The 18580-nt window shown below is 48.6% G+C and overlaps 2 protein-coding genes across 2 annotated transcripts in view; one reads left to right on the top strand and one right to left on the bottom strand.

The window, feature by feature from the left end:
- The window catches only part of LOC142560586 (lysosomal protective protein-like), a 260452-nt gene that overhangs the window by 241619 nt on the left and 253 nt on the right, over positions 1 to 18580 (top strand). The window contains exons 10-13 of the mRNA XM_075672793.1: positions 703 to 873; positions 1397 to 1518; positions 3647 to 3806; positions 4774 to 4866. Of these exons, the coding sequence (XP_075528908.1) occupies positions 703 to 873; positions 1397 to 1518; positions 3647 to 3806; positions 4774 to 4866 (546 nt within the window). The remainder of the gene's footprint in view (positions 1 to 702; positions 874 to 1396; positions 1519 to 3646; positions 3807 to 4773; positions 4867 to 18580) is intronic.
- On the bottom strand, positions 6839 to 17399 carry LOC142559559 (uncharacterized). The gene is made up of 5 exons (XM_075671139.1): positions 16775 to 17399; positions 15840 to 15977; positions 13969 to 14181; positions 12595 to 12732; positions 6839 to 7054 (listed from the first exon to the last, which is right to left on the bottom strand). Exons 1-5 carry the CDS (start codon positions 17165 to 17167, stop codon positions 6905 to 6907), a joined length of 1032 nt encoding a protein of 343 aa, XP_075527254.1. The 5' UTR covers positions 17168 to 17399; the 3' UTR covers positions 6839 to 6904.

The following is an 18580-nucleotide window of genomic DNA, read 5'->3' as shown; positions in this document are numbered from 1 at the left end:
TTGGGAAAGATCGCTGAAGCAACGCTTCTTTTCGCGCCTGTTTGCGCTTGTGTGAAGCGCTTGTGTGAAGAATTTTTTTAGTGCAGTTCCCCATTTCTTTATTTGATTTGTTTTGTAAACTTACTCGTGTACCACGCTGCTAAGATCTTCTTTAAGATCGAAGTATTTATAAATAAATAATAAAAAGAAAACATTAAGGCGTTTTGTGTTAACCTCTTAAAACCTAAATTGTCAGAAATTATTTTAGTGGCAACAATTAGAGTCAAGTATCCTCCAACTTCAGCCGTACGAGCACTCCTGGAGCAATACCAAGAAAAGTAATTGTTTGGATATATATAGTACGTAACTATATAGTAGTATATAAGTAGTATAGTAGTAAGTAAGTAGTATATAGTAAGTACATAGTAATTAAGTAAGTAAGTGAGCGAGTGAGTGAGTGAGTGCGTGAGTAGTCCTGATCCCTTTTACCACAAGATGGCGCCACTAACGCGGCCGCTCACGTCCCTGATATTCCGTGAAAAGTAATGTGTTTACAGACAAAGCGAGCCTCCGTAGTCATATGTTTACGGAAAGACTAAAATTTTGTGTCTGTTTGCTCTCCTTTTAAGCACCTACGGATCACCGTTGCTGTTAGTTGATTAGTGAAAACCGTTGGCTCCGTCGACACTCTCCCTGATGATGGACTGTCCGCACCTGCCGCAGGTGAGGAGAGCCAACTACATCGTCTTCAACAGCGGCCTGAACGTGTACAACCTGTACGACCCTTGCAGCTACAACCAGAGCAGCTCGTCGCTAGCGTTGCGCTATCCAGGGACCACAATGCACTACGCCGCCAGGTGGCTCATGAGCAGATTCTTCAAGCGGCCTACCACGGTGAGAGTGGCGCGAATTTCCCCGGGCGCGCGGCCGAACGTACGGAGTCTTCGTTCTTGGCTCCGTTCGTACTCGACAGGATCGACCGGGTCGAGTCAGACCCGCTCAATCGTTGTCGAGTTCGACTCGACAACGTTTACATGAACTCTCGCTTGACCGGGTCGAATTGGCTCCGTTTGTACGCTTACAGGATCGACCCGGTCGAGTCAGACCCGCTCAATCGTTGTCGTGTTCGACTCGACAACGTTTACATGAACTCTCGCTCGACCGGGTCGAAATCGTTGCGACAGCCTGTGTGGAGGTTCAGACACAAGACAACGCGTCTGGCCGATTGCCGCTGGCGGGGAACCACAGATCCGACCTGTCTGTCCGCGTTTAAATGGGTCCGACTTGGTCAATCTACGCCGTGTCGTTGGCGTGGAGTTCGAAGGGCACGAAAATTGTTACGTACCCAGAGCATCTTGCTGCAAATTTATAACATTCGTCTGAGACGCGTGCTCATTTGACTCCTAACCGTGCGCAGAGCTTCAACATGGTCAGCCCCAAGTGTATCGACCAGGATCGCCTGCAGCTGTACTTCAACCGCCGTGACGTCATCAAAGCTCTGCACGTCGAGGAATCGCCGTTGCAGTGGTACCCTTGCAAGTAAGTGGCACCAATGCTGTGGGCTGCTTTGTAGGCGTTTACTAAGAGTAATCAGCACATTTCTTTAAAGACCGGCGATAGGGCTTATAACAATAGCAGTAGTATTTGTCTATTTCGCTCTTTTTCTTTAAGGAAGTGATCTCAGTGGAGAGATTAGCGCGTTTAGAGCGGCGCCGGCTACTCTCCTCGTCACAGGGCGGACAAAAGAAAAAATAAATAAATAAAGCACTGAAACGAGTTTATCAGCATTGGTGTTGGCTTGGTGTTTGACATTTATCTTAGTCGCTACATAAACTTTATTTGGTGCGTGCTACCATTGTTTATGGCCGGGAACATGTAAAAAATGCGAAAATGAGTAACATTAATAAATGTCACCGTTTGTAAGACGTGTGCAGGCACGTTCTACAAACCCCCCCACCCCCCCACACACGTATATATATATAAACTCACGGGTCGATTTAAGTGAGTCGACTGATGAGTGAGTTCGCCGAATTATGAGTGTACGCACCCTCACGAATGCAACATAGGTGGGTACAATGATATTTTGCACTTTTCAGCATTCCCCGTGGTGGAGCGGTCAACTGGGAACTTGACTTCTCTGCCTTCCATCTTCAATGTTTCTTTCTCTCTCTCTCTAACGTGTTACGCATACAATGCAACACATTCGACTGCCACAAACGGAACAGGAGGAAACGAACGACCAAAAAAGAAAAAAAAAAGGAAAGCTGTCTGAAACCGCGTTAAGAGTACAAAAAATGAAGAGCGCCCTGCTCTCTTCTTCCCCGACTGTCTAGTGAAACGGACTCGATACACGCACCTTCGGCATGGCGCTCAGCTCCGCCATACTTGACAGAAAAGAAATTAGTGTGACATCCCTGGACAGCGCGGTATCAATGCCCGCGCTAGACCATTGCTGCTGACGCAGATTTGCGTCGCAGAAATGCGTCTAGGAAATGTAACCATTACAAAACGTGATTCTACTGTTTTTTTTTTAACTAGGCAAGTTTTCATTAGCTCACGTTTCAATTCTACTCTACCCTTTTCAGGGGCGAAATAAATGCGTACATTTAATATTCACTTTCAGCGCCAGTCTTGTATCTCCAGAATCATGAAGAATCATGGACAAATTATTTTTCGATTATTGAACTACTTTTTTCTTTAACTTACATAATGCGGACTCCATGCAACACCCCGAGAGGAACGCCAGACACGAGAACGTCAAACGTTTCACGTATAGCGCATTCGGAAAGCATCTATCGAGCCACTTGGACGCCTAACATAAAACTAGAGCGTACTAGACTAGTACACTATATGTAAAACATTGTTAAAAATTAAGAAATAAATTAAGCCGCCCCATGACGCCATAGAGAGGCTGTCGAACGCTTCGAACTCGTTTTTACTGAGGCACTCTACGCTTATACGTACTTGTAGCCCTGACGTGTGCGACACCCTTTAAAGCTCATACACTTATAAAGTAGTGCTGCAGTTCTGCAATGTTGAAACACAGGAATGCAAACATCGTCGTTTTTTTTCCCCACGCTTTCGCTTATCACGCGTTATGTCGACGTGCACATTTATGCACGTCGACAAGGGGACTACGCTTAGTAATGCAGTATACCCACTGCTCATTCGCGTTCTCCCTGTCGGCGTGTGACGACTGCGGCGACGCGGAAACAATTCGTCATGTTCTTTGCCAGTGCCCGCAGTACAGTGCGCAGAGACAATCGTTTTCCGTCGTGCTGAAACAGTTGGACGAGGAGCCTCTGTTGGAAAACAAACATTTCCGAAACGTCGACGCGACTTGACGTCGCATCGGAAGGCCGTACAAGCGCTACTGCGCTTCCCGAGATCGGCCGGCCTGTGTGAACGCCTGTGATTGGAACGCGTTTTCTGTTACCTGCTTTCTTTTTCGTTCCCTCTTTTTTCTTGTTCCTTTTTTTTTCTCCTCTCGCTCTTCGTCGTTTTTCTAGCCCCTATATCCCCCACCCCCAGTGAAGGGTGGCAAACCGGAAAGTCGCCTCTGCTGATTAACCTCCCTGCCTTTCCTTCTCTCTCTCTCTCTCTCTCTCTCTCTCTCTCTCTCTCTCTCTCTCTCCCACACTGCCTTGTGCCCCGCACTGCGTTGCAGCATGGCCATCAACTACACCGAGCAGTACACGACGATGCGCGAGGTCGTCCAAGATCTGGCCGAGTCGGGCCAGCTGAAGGCTCTCGTCTACAACGGCGACGTCGACATGGCCTGCAACTTCCTCGGTGGCCATTGGTTCGTCAACAGCTTGGGATACGAGGTATAATCGGAGATAAGACAGAGCGGCCATTTGCTCGTGCGCGCCTTATCATGGGCGAACGTTATTATTTATCGCGATACTAATACGAGCGAGAAATGCTAGTGACTGCGCAAAGAACATGAAGTGCGCGCAGGCGATTGATTGATTGATTTAGGGAGTGATTGATTTTGGCCTGTTGAGGCTACGCCTGTGGGACGCCTCAGCGCACGCGCCTTGTGTTGATTGAGTGAACGATTCATTATGTATAGGAAATTTTCGCAGGACATTCACTGTCGCTAGCTTTTTCAGAGCGTTTAAATCGCCGAGTGAATGATCACGATTGGTGAAGTGTAAAAACTCGACTATTTAGCAGTTCGATACCAAACGCAAGGCTGTCGCGTGTAACTCAAAGAAATAGGCGCATACCAAACAAATGTTTCGCATACTTCGGATATCAACTGTAGAAAACAGTCATCTACTGTTCACACGTGTTTTTCGTAAAACACCTACTTTAACGACACTCAGGTTAAACAAGAAACGAACAGAAGGCATGCTGATTAAATTATGTGCCCTCCAGTTATTTAGCTTGCAGAAGATTGTAAGTTTAAGGGCGCTTTAGCATACCTCTACCATCACAACATGGCTGTGATTCGAACTCAGAACCAGGGGGCCTTTTCTCAGAGACGTAGCGCATCAGCCACCCTCAGCGCGTGGCCTAAGACACCCAAGTTCCGAGATTATGTAAAAAAAAAAAAAAAAGGTAAAATGCGTTATTTTACATCATCGCACGACGTCAATATTCGTGTAATATGAGGACCATTGTGTATTCGTTGAGATGAACAGGGTTAGAAAACGCCGCTTGTAAGCTTTCCTTACGGTGCCACATAAACGTCCGTTTTGTCAGAGCTCTCTCGTAAGCGAAACGTATATGCGTTTGTGGACATTAACATTGGCGTTTGCAATGCTGTCGCTTTTTGTTTTCCAAAAGCCTACATCGGAGTACAGAATGTGGCACGTGGGGCAAGTGATTGCTGGGTTCGTCCAGAACTTCGAGCACGACATCACTTTCGTCACTGTCAAGGTGAGTCCACACGGATGGATGAACGGATGCCACGAGCTTCCCCTGGGAAACGGGCTGGTGGGTTGCGCCACCGAGCTCTGTGTCTTGTTTTGCCCAATGTCTCACCTATATCTTCGTTTTAAGAGAAAAAAGAAGTTCCCAGCATCAAACTTTCTGAACCGTTATTGCAAACTTTGTTTCGGTGCGTTTCAATTGTTTCAATTTTCTGCCGCCGAACCTCCAGTCGCATTTTTTTTTACTAATCCCTGTCGCGAACATGTGTACATTCCCCGTGCTATTCCTGAGCCCAAGGGCTTTATAGAGGCCAGCAGAACCTAACCGACAGCCGGCTAGACAGCTTGGCATTCTAACGAAACATATTGCACGCATGTTGTTAAAGGGGCACTAAAGCAAAACAATAAACCCGTTTAGACTGATAAAGCATTGTTTGAGAAATCTGCGGGCGGTCATTTCAAAAGAATAGTTTGAATATTCCATGACAAAAGTGAAGGTCGAAATATCAATATTTGAATTTCGCGCCGAAACCCCGACGCCGGTACGTCAGTGTGACGTCAGGGATTCCAAAGAATCTTTTCGTATTTGGGCCGCGTTGGCTCAGTAACAGTTCCCCAAACTTGCCATGGTTAATATTTGGTTCCTTTGGAACACAACGCAGTCAATCTACCTCTAAATAACTAGGCCCTAGAAGACGCCATCTACATCCATGACGTCACAACGTCCAGGTGCGGGAACTTCAACGAGGCGTCGCCACCTGTATTTCGCTTTTGCGCTTTTTCTTGCTTACTAAGCGTCTTATCGTGGCAAGGTTGGCGTTTTCGGTGTTGTTGTAGAAGGGTAATTTAGTGATACGGAAAATGTTTCTCTTTAGTGTCCCTTTAAAGTCGTTCCCACGGCGTTTGCGTCGTCACAGCGAATGGCTTTCTTTGAATTTTCCTCCCGCTTTCGCGGTTGACCTTTTCACCGCCGATACAAAGGCACCGACGGCCTGCGCAACCAAGGTTTCTACTGCTCACGGCACCGAGACGTGCGTGTCGACTAAATATACTGCCGGTGACGGCGGTGCTGGTTAATGGATCTGTTCCCTACGGAATTACACGCGATGAAACAACAAACCCAACCTATTGATTCCGACTCCAACGCGTAGAGGTCAAGGGTCTTTCTCTCTCTCTACAGGTGATGCCCTCTGCATGTTAGCGCCCGGACTACGCGAACTTTCGCTGGGCAGTTTCGTTCTTTTGCGTTCGCGCAGTCTGCACATGCAGCGTACAAAAGCACAGCCAGCCCATTAGAGGGGCGCACTTTCGCGACGAAAACGAAACTATAGATTGCATGCGACGCCACGAACGCTATACGCAAATTGCGCGGTCACAGCGGAAGTCTCACTTCACGCTCGCGGAGATGCTGTTGTAATTATAAACGCCCCGACGCTTTCTACAGAATAATCTACATGTAAAAACTTGTGGACTCAAGGTTATGTCGTGTTGAGTATTGTGCCTCCAGTAGGCGACATACTAGCCATGTTTTGGTCGTGATTGCAAGTACTGCGCCGGGGCCGCTGGTCCCAGAATTGTGGCACTCCGCTCGTTTGGTACCAAATAAGTTCGAATCTGCGACGCTTTCCACCTCGTGAATACGTCATACCTGACGACGTAAAAGTACGAGACTTAGTGTTACATGGAATTACATGTTGCATGTCTTTCATCTACGCCGCACTATTTTTTTTTTTCGTCGCGAATGCGAGCAGTCGCTGCGGGCTTCGTAGGGTTGCGTGCTATGAAACGATATATACTCATCTGCGTATCTTTGTTGTTGCTCGCCGTAATTCAGCGTTGTGGAAAAGCGGGTGACATAGGCTTGCCCACAACATTCGCATTTCCGGCGGTCATGGTGCGGGCGTTGGCGCAGCTGCACATAACAGCACCGACGAAATCCACATCTTAGGACGCACATTTAGGCAAACGGAGAGCAAGAATGTGGAACACTAAAAGGAACCGGTTTATTGGCTTCAAAGCAGTACACAAGGACGTAAATCTGAAGACTAATAGTATACATAGAGGTCACCATCAGAGCTATCTTCCGAATCGTCCAGACCACCATAATCTGCAGCGATGGTGTGTCGAGGAGGTGACGTTATGATTTCGGTGCTCGATGGTTCGCCATCATAGAGTAGTTCGAGGTTAATGGGTTCCTGAGGAAAAAAACAAACATAGCATGCCTGTTAGCACAACATCAGATAACAGGTTATGGCCTGAAAAAGAAAATGAAAAAGCGTACATTGCAGGTGAATATGTACGTATCGTTTATTAACCTCACCAAGAACGCTTCCGCGTGTCAGAAAGTCGAGACGTTCCTCCAACCAGAAGACTTCTAAAAAAAATTATTCTAATCGAGGAACGCTACTGCAGGTCCCTCGTTTTTGCCATTCATGCTCTAGTGATGAGGCTAACAACCAGAAGTTTTAACCAGATGGTGATCTTTCCTGGTGCAACAGCAACCGAGCACTAGCCCTTCGTGAGTCGGTCCCAATTCATGGTTCACTTCATCAGTGAACCATGAATTGGTTCACTGATAAAGTTAACGTGTACGATACGTTCACCTTATCGTGAACGATAAAGTGAAAGTATCAGGTTAAGGCTATGGCTTCCCAACTGTGCGAGGCTGATAAGGCAAAAGCTTTTGTTTAGCTGTATGCAGGGCAGATCCCAAAATGCGGCTGATGCCATCAACAGCAAGATTGGGTTGTGTCCCAAAACGAGATTTGCTTCATGCACTCTTGTGGAGATATGACCACTACTATAGCCATACACTGGTTTAATAACGGCCTCAAAGGCTGTGACTATAGTAGTTGGGCGTCCGTACCAAATGGGTGTCTGAATCACGGACAGCCGAGGCTAAATCTTGTCATTGCAGTTTGGTTAAATAAGCCCAGCCGAAGCAAGAAGTTCGGAAGGGTTCCGAGGGTAACACCTAGGCAGTTGAATATTTAACCCTCGCACTTAGAGGAGGACTGGTCTACATTCCGGCAATATTGAGATGCAAATTTGTCATTTGCGATAGTAATGAACTTAATTAGGAACGTTCGGCTTCGTTTCCCTTAGCTTTCAATCTGTCACAGTTTTAAGTATGTGTGTACAAATATTCTTGTACTTATTGACACGTATACCTACTTGTCCTTTTCTCGGGGATTGCATTTCACCCCCTAACAACTTAGAGATATCGCGCAGCGCAAGACGCGCCTGCGAGATTTAGAACTTACGCAAATTCTATCGTTGATTCTATCTTATCTGCATCTCCTCGCCTGACTTTGCATAATCACATTGCATGCGCGACACGAATCGTGTAGTAGTTTCTGGAAACCATGCAGCCACGAGTGATTACTTTGGAAACTTCGTGATGCATAAAAGCCGACGGCGCTTGACCCGCTGATCAGATTTCGACCATCGCCGACTATCTTTGAATGAATGTGTGGTCTTTATTGGCGCAAGGGCCAGGTATGGCCAAAGAGCGCCAGCCGACTATCTTTGCTGCCGTCGTTGTGGCGGGCACATATTGGCCCAATAAAAGTTAGGTCCGTGATACAGTGTTGCTATACTGTATTCGCCAACGCCACTAGAACGTGACACTACAAGCGCGTGGAACGGTTAAAAACAGCAGTGATGTTTGTGCGTAAACCCGACTGTGATAAAATGTTAACGAAGCTTTAAAATAAAGTCCGATGCTACATGTGAAATATAGTCACTGGGCTTCTAAAAACCGATATATATGGGCAGTTTAGAGTCTGTAGTTTACGAAATTATAGGGAAGGCTTGTGGCCTTGCTGTTGCTGAAACCAGAGTGCTACAATGGGGTGCCTAATGCTTCTGCTCCCTTTGTGAATACCAGAAATGTAAGGCCGCAGATTTATTGGTAGCCCCTTCGAAACGGGCCGGGTAGAAATCGTCACCTAGCTTGCTTGAGTTATTGAGGTATGATATCAACGCTTTTCCCCTTTCTTGCACTCTTTATTCTCCTCTGTCCCCTTTGTACCGCTGCCTATGACTGAAATGGATGCGATCGTATCAGTCTACTCTGCCTGCTTTTCTTTCCCCGCCAATACTCTAAACGTCTCTTGGTTATATCTCGACTGATGAGGGGATGATACTTCCATCTACTTTAAATCCAAGCGTTTCCAGAAGTTGTTCGTTACGTACGGGTCTCGCCGGGTGAATCCCTTCGCATTGCATCAGGATGTGTGGTCTCCGGATTTTGTAGCGAGGCTTTCTTTGCTTCTACCGACCTTGCGGACGCTGCTGCTGTAGTCTTCACCACGCGCGCAGTTTGGTTTCTTGCAACACCACCAGATGGCGCTCGCCTCCGCGAATCCCGGCCGGCGCCTCCGCCTGCCGGAATGCGGCAGCGGCACAGTCTGTGCGTATGGCACGGGCTGTGTTTGCTTTCCTACGCTCTTGGAGCTGGCGTCTGAACAGCGTGCTGGCCACGTATGCAGAAGAAGCACGTAAACACTCGCCATCAAAATGGTTTCAGAGCGTTTCAATATGGTTTCTAGGCACGAGAGAAGCGTCGCGCGGAACAGCGGAGTTTTCGCTGCGCAGCGATACGTGGTGCAGGCCTTCTGCTACAATGCGTTGTGTCATGTGAGGCAATGATAACGCTCAACTCGGAGATTACGAACAATGGCACACAACAATGCCTCAGGCAAACACGTCTCCCTGTGTGTTCTGTGGGCTCGCAGGCCACAGAACCGGCCCCCAGGACACTGACTCATTACTGAAACAACCAGGAATACCGTGGACATGGCAACGGCCAAGATGACGGACGCGGCAACCCCTGCAGCCATCATACTGAAGCAGCCGAGGGAGCCGACTACCTTCCGTGGAGCTTCGTCGGACGACCCGGAAACCTGTCCCGAAACATTCGAAAGGACCTCAGCCTTCAAAAACTGGAACTCTGAGGATAAGTTGCGTGATGTCTACTTTGCCTTGGAAGATGGCTCGAAGGCTTGGTTCTGCAACCGGAAGTCCACCCTTACAACGTGGGACCTGTTCCGTAGTAATTTCCTTAGGACTTCCACGAGCGTGATCCTAAAGGAAAGGGCCGAAGTTATCCTGCCGCACGAACGCCGAAGTTCAACCACTGGGCACAGACGACCTACGCGAGACTGTCAGAGTGGTCGTGCATGAGAAACTTCAGAGAAGAGAATGTGGCCAAGATGGCAGCCTCAGGTTGTCTCTATAGCCGACGTCGTTCGAGTAGAAATCCGGAATCGCCACAGCCCCAGCCTGAAGCGATGACGCCGCCGTCGCCCGCCGTCAAAGTATCACTCCGCGCCTGCGCCAGGGCGCCAGTTCGGTCGTCCGACCCCGCGCAACCACCCAAGGAAGACAGACGTCTGGCGCACTCCTGACCGCCGCGTGCTCTGCTTCTACTGCGGAGAAGTGGGCCACGTTTACCCCCGGTGCCCACATCGCGAAACGGGACTATGAGGATTCGCCGTTAACGCGCCGCGACATCGCCGACTACCTCGTCGCCGCTCAGGGGAGCCCTCGACGACCGTCCCGTCCCCAGTCACACCAGGCCGCTGCCTGTCGTCGCAGCGCCGGCCATACACTGAACGAGTCCGTGGTTGGTCCGTAAGCCCATATGCGGAACACTAGAAGCAGCAACCGATGGAGGTGCGGTTTTCTGTACGTGGAAATACTGAATATCCTCAGTCGACGACGAAGCAACGACACGCCGCCCTACCGGCGAAGACTAAAAGAGAAGAATACGCCGACGAAGGAAGACCTGACGACGCGACCTACTAGCCACAGGTCAACGCAACGCAGCCGTGATCCGATGCCAAGATCTAAGTGCAACGCCAGACAAGGAACCACCGACCGCGACGCGTTTCTCGATGGTCACGCAGTCGCCACTTTTAGTGGACACAGGAGCCGACCACTCCGTCATGAGTGGGCCCTTCGCCTCCCAGTTGAAGGAAGTCTTCGGTTCATGGATTATTATTGCTCCACACTCCTGAGCTTGTAAATTTGGGGCCCTTCTAAGTAGAATTTCAATATGAGAGCGAGAAGACTAACTTTGCGTAGAATAAATGTGTCGCAATAACTGTATTAATCTCATTTTCTGTACAAAAACTTGTATACATGAGCGTATGGACTATTTAAAGTCCTTTTTATAGTCGTTACCATCATTTGTAAACGCTTTGCACTTTTCGGTTTGTCCCTTTGTACCTAACCTCTTTCATCCAGTGACACAAGTTGTGTGCTATCTTGCTCCACCAGGTATGTTGGTAGCTGCTGTGTTTGCCAAGCAGACAACCTGGTCCACTGGGTATGTTGCTGCGTAGAAAACACGCTGCTGTCGGGACTAGTTGATAACTTATGTCACTAGGAAGGTGTGACTGGTTATGTGCCAGAACAGACATCGCCACAGCGTATGCGATATTGGTATCTGGCCATCCTTTATCAATGCCCCAGTATAGATGTGCCAAGGTGACAGAAGGGGGCACGGAACTCAACATCAAAATCAATAGCGCCCCGTCAGCAACAGATACTTCCGCTTCCAGCGCGGTGGCTTGGAGAGCTATTGCATTGCTAGATGTACTAGGGATAGTGAGGGGGGGGGGCAACTGGGATGCAGTGATTACTGTGTCGTAGTATCATTCGGCATTGTGGTTAGCAGCGAGATTGTCACCTCGTGGGTCCGCCGTTGTGCCCGTAACATCTCGCAATTCACAGATGACTTGGGGATGCAGTAATCGTCATACTAACCGTAACACAAAACGTCACCACCATTTAGACGCCTATCATAAGAAAGACTGTTAGTCGTATTATTGTTGCCAATAACCTACAAAGGATGGACGCGCTGCTTTTTTTTTTGTTTCGTGCTTCTGATGAACTGCTGAAGCTCTAAGGGTGGTTCTGTAGAAATTTCTGCAATAATTACCAGAGAGAACTGTGGCACATCTCGCCTGTGGGAACTGCAAACGTGACGGTTCAGCCAGCATGGTATTGACAGACAGTACGCGGACGTGCCTAAGTGTCGTCCTTCGGGGAACAACTTTTGTTGAATAACTCGCAGTGATAACGCTTGGGGCGAGATTCCCATTGATTTCTGCTTCTCCCCACCCCCCAAAAAAGATTTCATTCGACGTTGAGGGCAATAAGGGCTCATAAAGGAAAGAAAAGAGTCACAAGGACGTCTGAATACACAAGCACAGAGATGAAAGAAATACATTTGCTGACCATCATTCCCGTGGGAGGTGAAGAATCGCAGTGCCACACTCGCTGATCGTAATTTTGGTAGAAGCTACGGGTGGCTCGGTGTAGCCGAGTGCCCCCCCAGGCAAATGTTCTTTGTACGGTTTCCTCGAATAAATGAATGGACGAAGAAAGGGTTCTCAGTATCAATACTTTGGGAACCTTCGTCGGTATATTACATTTATGTACACCCAGAGCAAAAGTACACAGACCACAGGGTCTCCGAAAAAAACTAAATTTCTTTGTAATTAACATGCGTAAACCGAAATTCACGAGTACACTGGAAAGTTCGCAATGCCAAGTCTGGGCTGCAGTCCTAAATTTCAAGTTGCATTCAAAGGCAGAGGAAGAAATCTGCTTTGTCGCGCAATCCCTGGTCCGTACACTTTTGCTCACGGGTGCACCTATGTTTTGCATATGAATAAACGTCAACTGCAACGCTGCAATTAGTGCAAAGCGCCGCAGAACGTACCGTACGGGAGAACTGTGCGGAGAGCCAGGACCATGCCGTACGGTAGAGTAGCACGAAGGCGTCGACGTACGCCCGCCGAAGCTCGCCGCAGAGCTTGATCACGTGATGGAACCCGGGGCCGGCATGCTCGCTTGCAGTCTGCAATGTTGCGCAGTAGAAATCGTTACACGGACAATTTTGCCGTACCCGGCGAGTTTTCTTTTTTATATGTCTTACAACTTTGAAAGCGCTAAGGAGATAACACGATGTGCGCGTATCCCTGTAATAATTAACCACGGCTGCTTGCAACCTGACGCTCGAAAGACAAAAGAAAACACGCGGACAAAAAAAAAAAAAGAAGGTTCGCGAAGTTACGTCGATTTCAGCCAAGAAAGCGACAGCTCTGAATCTGGAGCTGTATACCGTTACTTCGCTAGCGAGAATTTTTTTTTTTTTTTTTGAGTACGTGGGGGTAAAACGATCTAGAAAAACGAACGATTGCAGTAATGAAAGGTATCTCCAAACACAGAGACTCCAAAGCGTACGGCGCAGAAGAATGTGTGGCCGGCGTGCTAAAACACCGCTATACACTCGGTCGTTCTTGCGCCACCTGTTGCTTACGTTCTCAATGCGTGCGCAGCTCGAGAACCACTGCCGCGCTGGTTGCCTTTATTGGACGCTTGCATTAACAGTCTCTTGACTAGTTAACTTCCCTGCCTTGCTTATATATACACACATATATATACATATACACACATATATATATTGTGCATTTGCAACACAACCACGTTACATTTGGCTGAAAAGTGGGTTTATGGGTATAAAAAAAAGACAGAACAGTTACGGGCACATTAAGGTAGCATGTGAAGTTTGACATTAAGCCTTATAGGGCATGCACCATAGCCGAGGGTGAATGCTCGAAGTTCCCAATACCAATTCTAATACGGCGCGCTAGCTAGTACCTGAAAAAGGGAACTATTCGGAATTTTCGAACATTCAAAACTAAGTACATTGCAAACGGCCCTGTTCTACGTGCGCGAAACGTAAGTGTCGCAAATGAGGACGAGCGACACACTGCCAAACGTTTTAAATACTGCCCAAAGGAAATGGGCAACGCAAAATTTGCGATTTCGTTCTCGCGGCAGAAGCTCACGTTACCACCGGCGATTTTCGCTCGTAGTCTCATTTCTGTGGTTTCCGAGTGTGGTCACGCAGTAGTTTGTTTAGCGCTGCAAGCCGTGCGGTTTCCCGTGCAACGGGCCCTTTTACATGTGCCCACGGTGCACAAGTCCTTCAGTAGCATCTTTCTGAAGTTTTATTTCGGCCCCACAATTTATTATAATTTTTTTCTTTGGCCAGCAATCTTATTTAACTGGCAACGAGCGAGAAGCATACCGTGGGCTCGTGAAGGGGCTCGGCGGGCCTTTCGAGAATGCGCGTGGCTGCCGCGAAGGTCTCTTCGATGAGCTTCCTGCACCGTTGGCGCTCGGCGTTGACGTAGTGAGAGAGGCAGACGGAGGCCTTCCAGCTTACGGCGAGGAGGCGGGGCAGGGTGGAGTTGCGGGGATCGTCCTCCGGGGCCGCGTCTAGTTCCATGCTTTTGATGACCTGCAGGGAAGACGGCAGAAACCACAGACGTCGTTTAGCTTTCAAGGGCACTCGAAAGCGAATCGTAAATTTTGAGACCGAATCGAAGGCGTATCGAATTGTGCGAGAAGCGAATCGAACCGAATACTTTTCTTTTCAAACAGTGAACAGCCGTTTGCGCGGTCAGAAACAATGTTGACATCATAGTATTGATAACGTTAGCAAGTTTCTCTCATTACATTACACGTTGTGAAGCGTTGTTTACTAAAAGCGCTAATGGAGCATTGGGAACGAACACGGAGCCTGTTTGCATACTCAGTACTCGTCCGAAAATGCGTATGGACGGTAAATTCTGGCTCCTTCAGCTACGTTAATTTGTCTACCATAGCTACGGGGATGAAAGCTACCGTACATTTACTGCAATTTTATGTTTAACCGCGCAAACTTGACGTTCTGAAAAAAAAAAGTCATCTTCATGAATAGTTACTATTTCATTCGAAATCATAACTGATACGACGCCGTTAGATTCGTTATTCGAAAATTCGGAATATTCGGGTACTCCTAGCATCGAGTATCAAGAATAAAAAAAACATGAGGAGCTACCTAGCTTCACAAATTAACGCAAATGCATGCAAACTACTAGAAGCCGCGTGGTAAGGGCCTGAGGTGTGCAATAAAAATATGAGCTCGTACATTGCTGGTCATGGGAGACCTACTGAAACACTTCGTAGAGGACGCACCGTTTGAAACCCGAGCCTGAACTGAAAATGAAGCGCCACACTGGTCACGCATCATACTCGTACCATCACGTCAGGGCCAACTGATTTGTTGCGTATTTAAGTTACTGCAACGAATAAAGGCGATGAATCGTGCAATAAAGCTCTGAGGGCGAAGTAAAGAAGGCAGGGATGTGAACCAATCAAGAGTCTGGTTGTCCGCGCTACGCTGGATGAAAGAAGGGGAATAGAAACAAGGGAGAGAGACGGCAGAGAGAGATGTGCACGGACAGCACTACAGAATCAAAGGCACCCGCGCAAGCGAGAAGTTCTCCGAAAGAAGTGCAGAATGGTGAATTTCGAGCACTGGACTACATCTATCAAGGTTTATTTCCGACAATAGTTATGTACCTGCAGTGTGCAGAATGTCGGCCTGCCTAATGGCAGTGTAGCAGAAGGCTTACGGCAGGGCTAGCCACTATTCAACCGATGAAGCACTAAATGTCCAGGAGGGACAATTCACAGTTGCAGACGGCGCGCTTTTAAAACAGAACAAATACAGCGTCTCCAAGGCGTGCCTAAACCACAGGGACGCCCAAACAGAGCACGATCATGCATCAACAACTCGCCAAGCCGTCCACTTGGCAAGCAATTTGGGCAAATTACGTCGGCGGGTTCAGCCAGAGTTCGCACACGACCTGCTTGCCTCGTTTAGAGATGCAGCAGATAACGGAACACATGCTAGCCCGTACGCCCCAAACAGGCGGCTCGACCGTGCCAGTTGGGACGGTTCCGTGGCAACGGGAAGCACCAGATTGACGAGGAAATAGAACCAACGGAACGCGTTATTTTTCTTTTTGATTCTGCGTCCTCGCGGATTTCGCGCAGCCTCTTACCATAGGTTCTCAAAACTGCCCCGAGGTTCCGTATTCCCTAGGTAACACCTTGTGATGGAGAACGTACCTGGTCGCAGCCCGATTTGGCGACGGTCAGTTGGTGCCACAGGCTGGCGTGAGTGCAGCGTGCGATGGACACGGCGGTGTCCACGGGGTGGCAGGCAGCATTGAAGGCACGCTCCAACAGGTCTCGGCAGACGTCGATCTGCGATAAGGTGGGGCGGCGGTAGTCGCAGAGAAAGGCACCACGTTCGAATGGGTTTCTGAACAGCGTTTGGCTCAGGCGTTTAGGCATATTCGGACTGGTCATTTGTCAAAAAAAAAAATCACGAAGTTTTACTTGCGAAAACGACGGTATGATCACGGGGTAGATGCGCTTAGTTGCGCGACGGTACATCCGCTGAGCTACGCGGGGGGTTTCTCATTTGTCAAGACAATCTCTAATAGGCGTGACGTAGGCTTTGTTTTTAAGGAAGATGTCGCTCGCGTTAAGTACCTGGTTTAGGGAAGGCACGTTTCGGCGCACAGTGCTGAACGAATGAGAAAAAAATTGCTAATACCCAATAAAAATTAATTCATGCATTGGAAGAGACGCCATAGTAGACGGCTATTGTACGGAACACCGTTCAGGGTGCGCAAAACGAGAAAAATAAGAACACCGCGTCGTATGCGACTGGGATGAAATTCAGTAAAGAAGGAATGGCTTACAGGCACTAGGGACGTGCTGTACAATCCACCGAGTTCCACGTTTCCAAGTGCTAAACTACCCAGTATACTGAGCCGCCTATTACTAAGCTACACAGAATGCGCTCTATGCTGTCACAATTGAACATCTGAACCAACCACATCACTGTCGAGAACACGCTAGTTGCTGCGCAAAAGGAAATGGGCCTTCGAGATAGTTTCCGAGTGCTCCGCTTTCCATTCCTTTTGGACAACGTAGTCACTGCCAACCGTGTGTACTTCGAAGGATGAGGTGTGTTACCAAAGAAGGCCGCTAACCTTTTCCTGCGCGTACGCCTGTCCTTCGCTGTACTTGCGCTTTCCAAGGTCGCGGGCATCGGCGATAATCTCCTGCGGCGTTTTGCTCATCACCGGATAGCTGTTCTCGAGCTTGTTCAGGACCTTGCAGGCGAGGTTGTCGGCGACCTGAAGTGGCCCGGAGAGCTGTTCCACGGCGGGCTTCCCGAGACGGGCGTAGGCGTGCGAGGCACACTTCTCGACGGCGCCCAGAGTGATCGCGGCCAGGGCGGAACGCTTCTTCAGCGCGCTGTAGCATTCCGCGGTCGCGAAGCACAAGAAGTGCACGCTGTTAATCGACGCGACGCGGTTCACGAAATGGTACTGAGAGCTGGTTCCTTCACGGCCATCTTCGCTCGAGTTGGCAAGAGCCATAGCCAAAAAAAGAACTGGTGCCGTTCACGCGGTGGCCGGAGAGAACTGAAAGACTGAAATACGCGCTCAATGTGTTCCCGGAAAGCGATGCTGTGATTAATGAAAGCGGGCGGTTCCGAAATGCTCTCTTTTTAAAGGATTTGACGCCAGCGACACGTATGACGTCATGTGAGGCGCACGTCTGTTGCGATGAATTGTAAGTTCACATCGGTATCGTCCAAAGGTAGTGGTCGAGTTGACGCCCTGATATGTTTGTTATATGTGTCGCCCTGATATGAGTCGACGCCCCTTTATGTTCGGACCGTAGAAATCGCTTCCTCTAGATTGTTGCAGCGCCTATCATAGCGTTCCAAGAAAACAAGAACGAAGCCGTGTGTCCCCTTCTGCACAAGTAGAAGTAAAGCAAAGACACTTAGACTTCTTTTATGGCAGTTTGCCTCGTGTTTATTTTTCATCATATCTGTTTGTGCGATTAGCATTGTTGGGCTACTTCAGGACGCTTTTGATCTGTGATCATCTGGGCATCCCCGACCTCCACAACAAAAAGGAGAGACATTTCAAGTTTCTACCATGCAAGTCGGAAACGAACACACGTCATATGGGCTCCTCAAGCAAAGCAGCCCGACACTTTAGCGAGCTGCGCCACGAATGCACTGCGTATGTACCCCCTATTCAACGAACTTTTTTTTCACGCCCACTTGGGTCACTGGGTAAGCGCCAGTGGGTATGGGGCAAGTGAAGCAACAATCCTCAGTGATCGAACGCACCGGCGCGCCACGCATCTCGGAGACCATGCCGTCGCAAACCTCGCGGCGATGCCGCCAGGTTCTGCAGCGTGCCCAGATAGAAGCGCGAGAGAGGAGTCCCGCTCCGAGAGAGGAGAGCCGCAGCGCGCTAGCTGCTCGCTGCTGGGTGACGTAAGCAGGGCGTCACCTCGGTGGGCGTGGCTTCGCGCTCGCTGCAGCCTCCCAATTTCGTTTTCGTGTGCTCTGATAGCGGAAGTTCATCGCTCCACAGTTCCGCGTGTAATCCCATTGAAATGAGAGCTCGCTTCAATTTTTCAATTACGATGAGCCCGCTGAAGCTAAAGCTTTAAAAGCTAATTAATGATTTTTTTGTTTCTTAGCGACTTATTTCCACGTGTCACCCGCAACACCGTGGTCGCCACCACTGGCGGCGTGTCTTCGAAAGAACCCCCCGTTTATTTCAAAATGGCTACTTTTAAATATTACTCGAAGTCTTCGTAGACACATCCTGTGTATGCGCTGCGGAATCACTCGAGAGAGCCAAAGGTCGATCGTACACAACTAAACTCGGATGAAATAAATGTCGCATTTAATTTCGCATTCTTTCCATTATTCAATGTCGTAAAAATCGGGAATGTGTCAGTAACCTCTGGATTATTTTACCCTG

Source organism: Dermacentor variabilis, chromosome 10 (genome assembly GCF_050947875.1).
Source record: "Dermacentor variabilis isolate Ectoservices chromosome 10, ASM5094787v1, whole genome shotgun sequence".
NCBI lineage: Eukaryota > Metazoa > Arthropoda > Arachnida > Ixodida > Ixodidae > Dermacentor > Dermacentor variabilis.
This window is presented reverse-complemented; position numbering and strand designations above follow the sequence as displayed.

Coding starts and splice junctions, on each gene's coding strand:
- LOC142559559 (XM_075671139.1), bottom strand. CDS start 17,167: ATGGCTCTTGCCAACTCGAGCGAAGATGGCCGTGAAGGAACCAGCTCT. Junction 12,733..13,968: donor AGCCCCTTCACGAGCCCACG/GTATGCTTCTCG, acceptor GCAACATTGCAG/ACTGCAAGCGAGCATGCCGG. Junction 7,055..12,594: donor CCGCACAGTTCTCCCGTACG/GTACGTTCTGCG, acceptor TTTTTTCCTCAG/GAACCCATTAACCTCGAACT.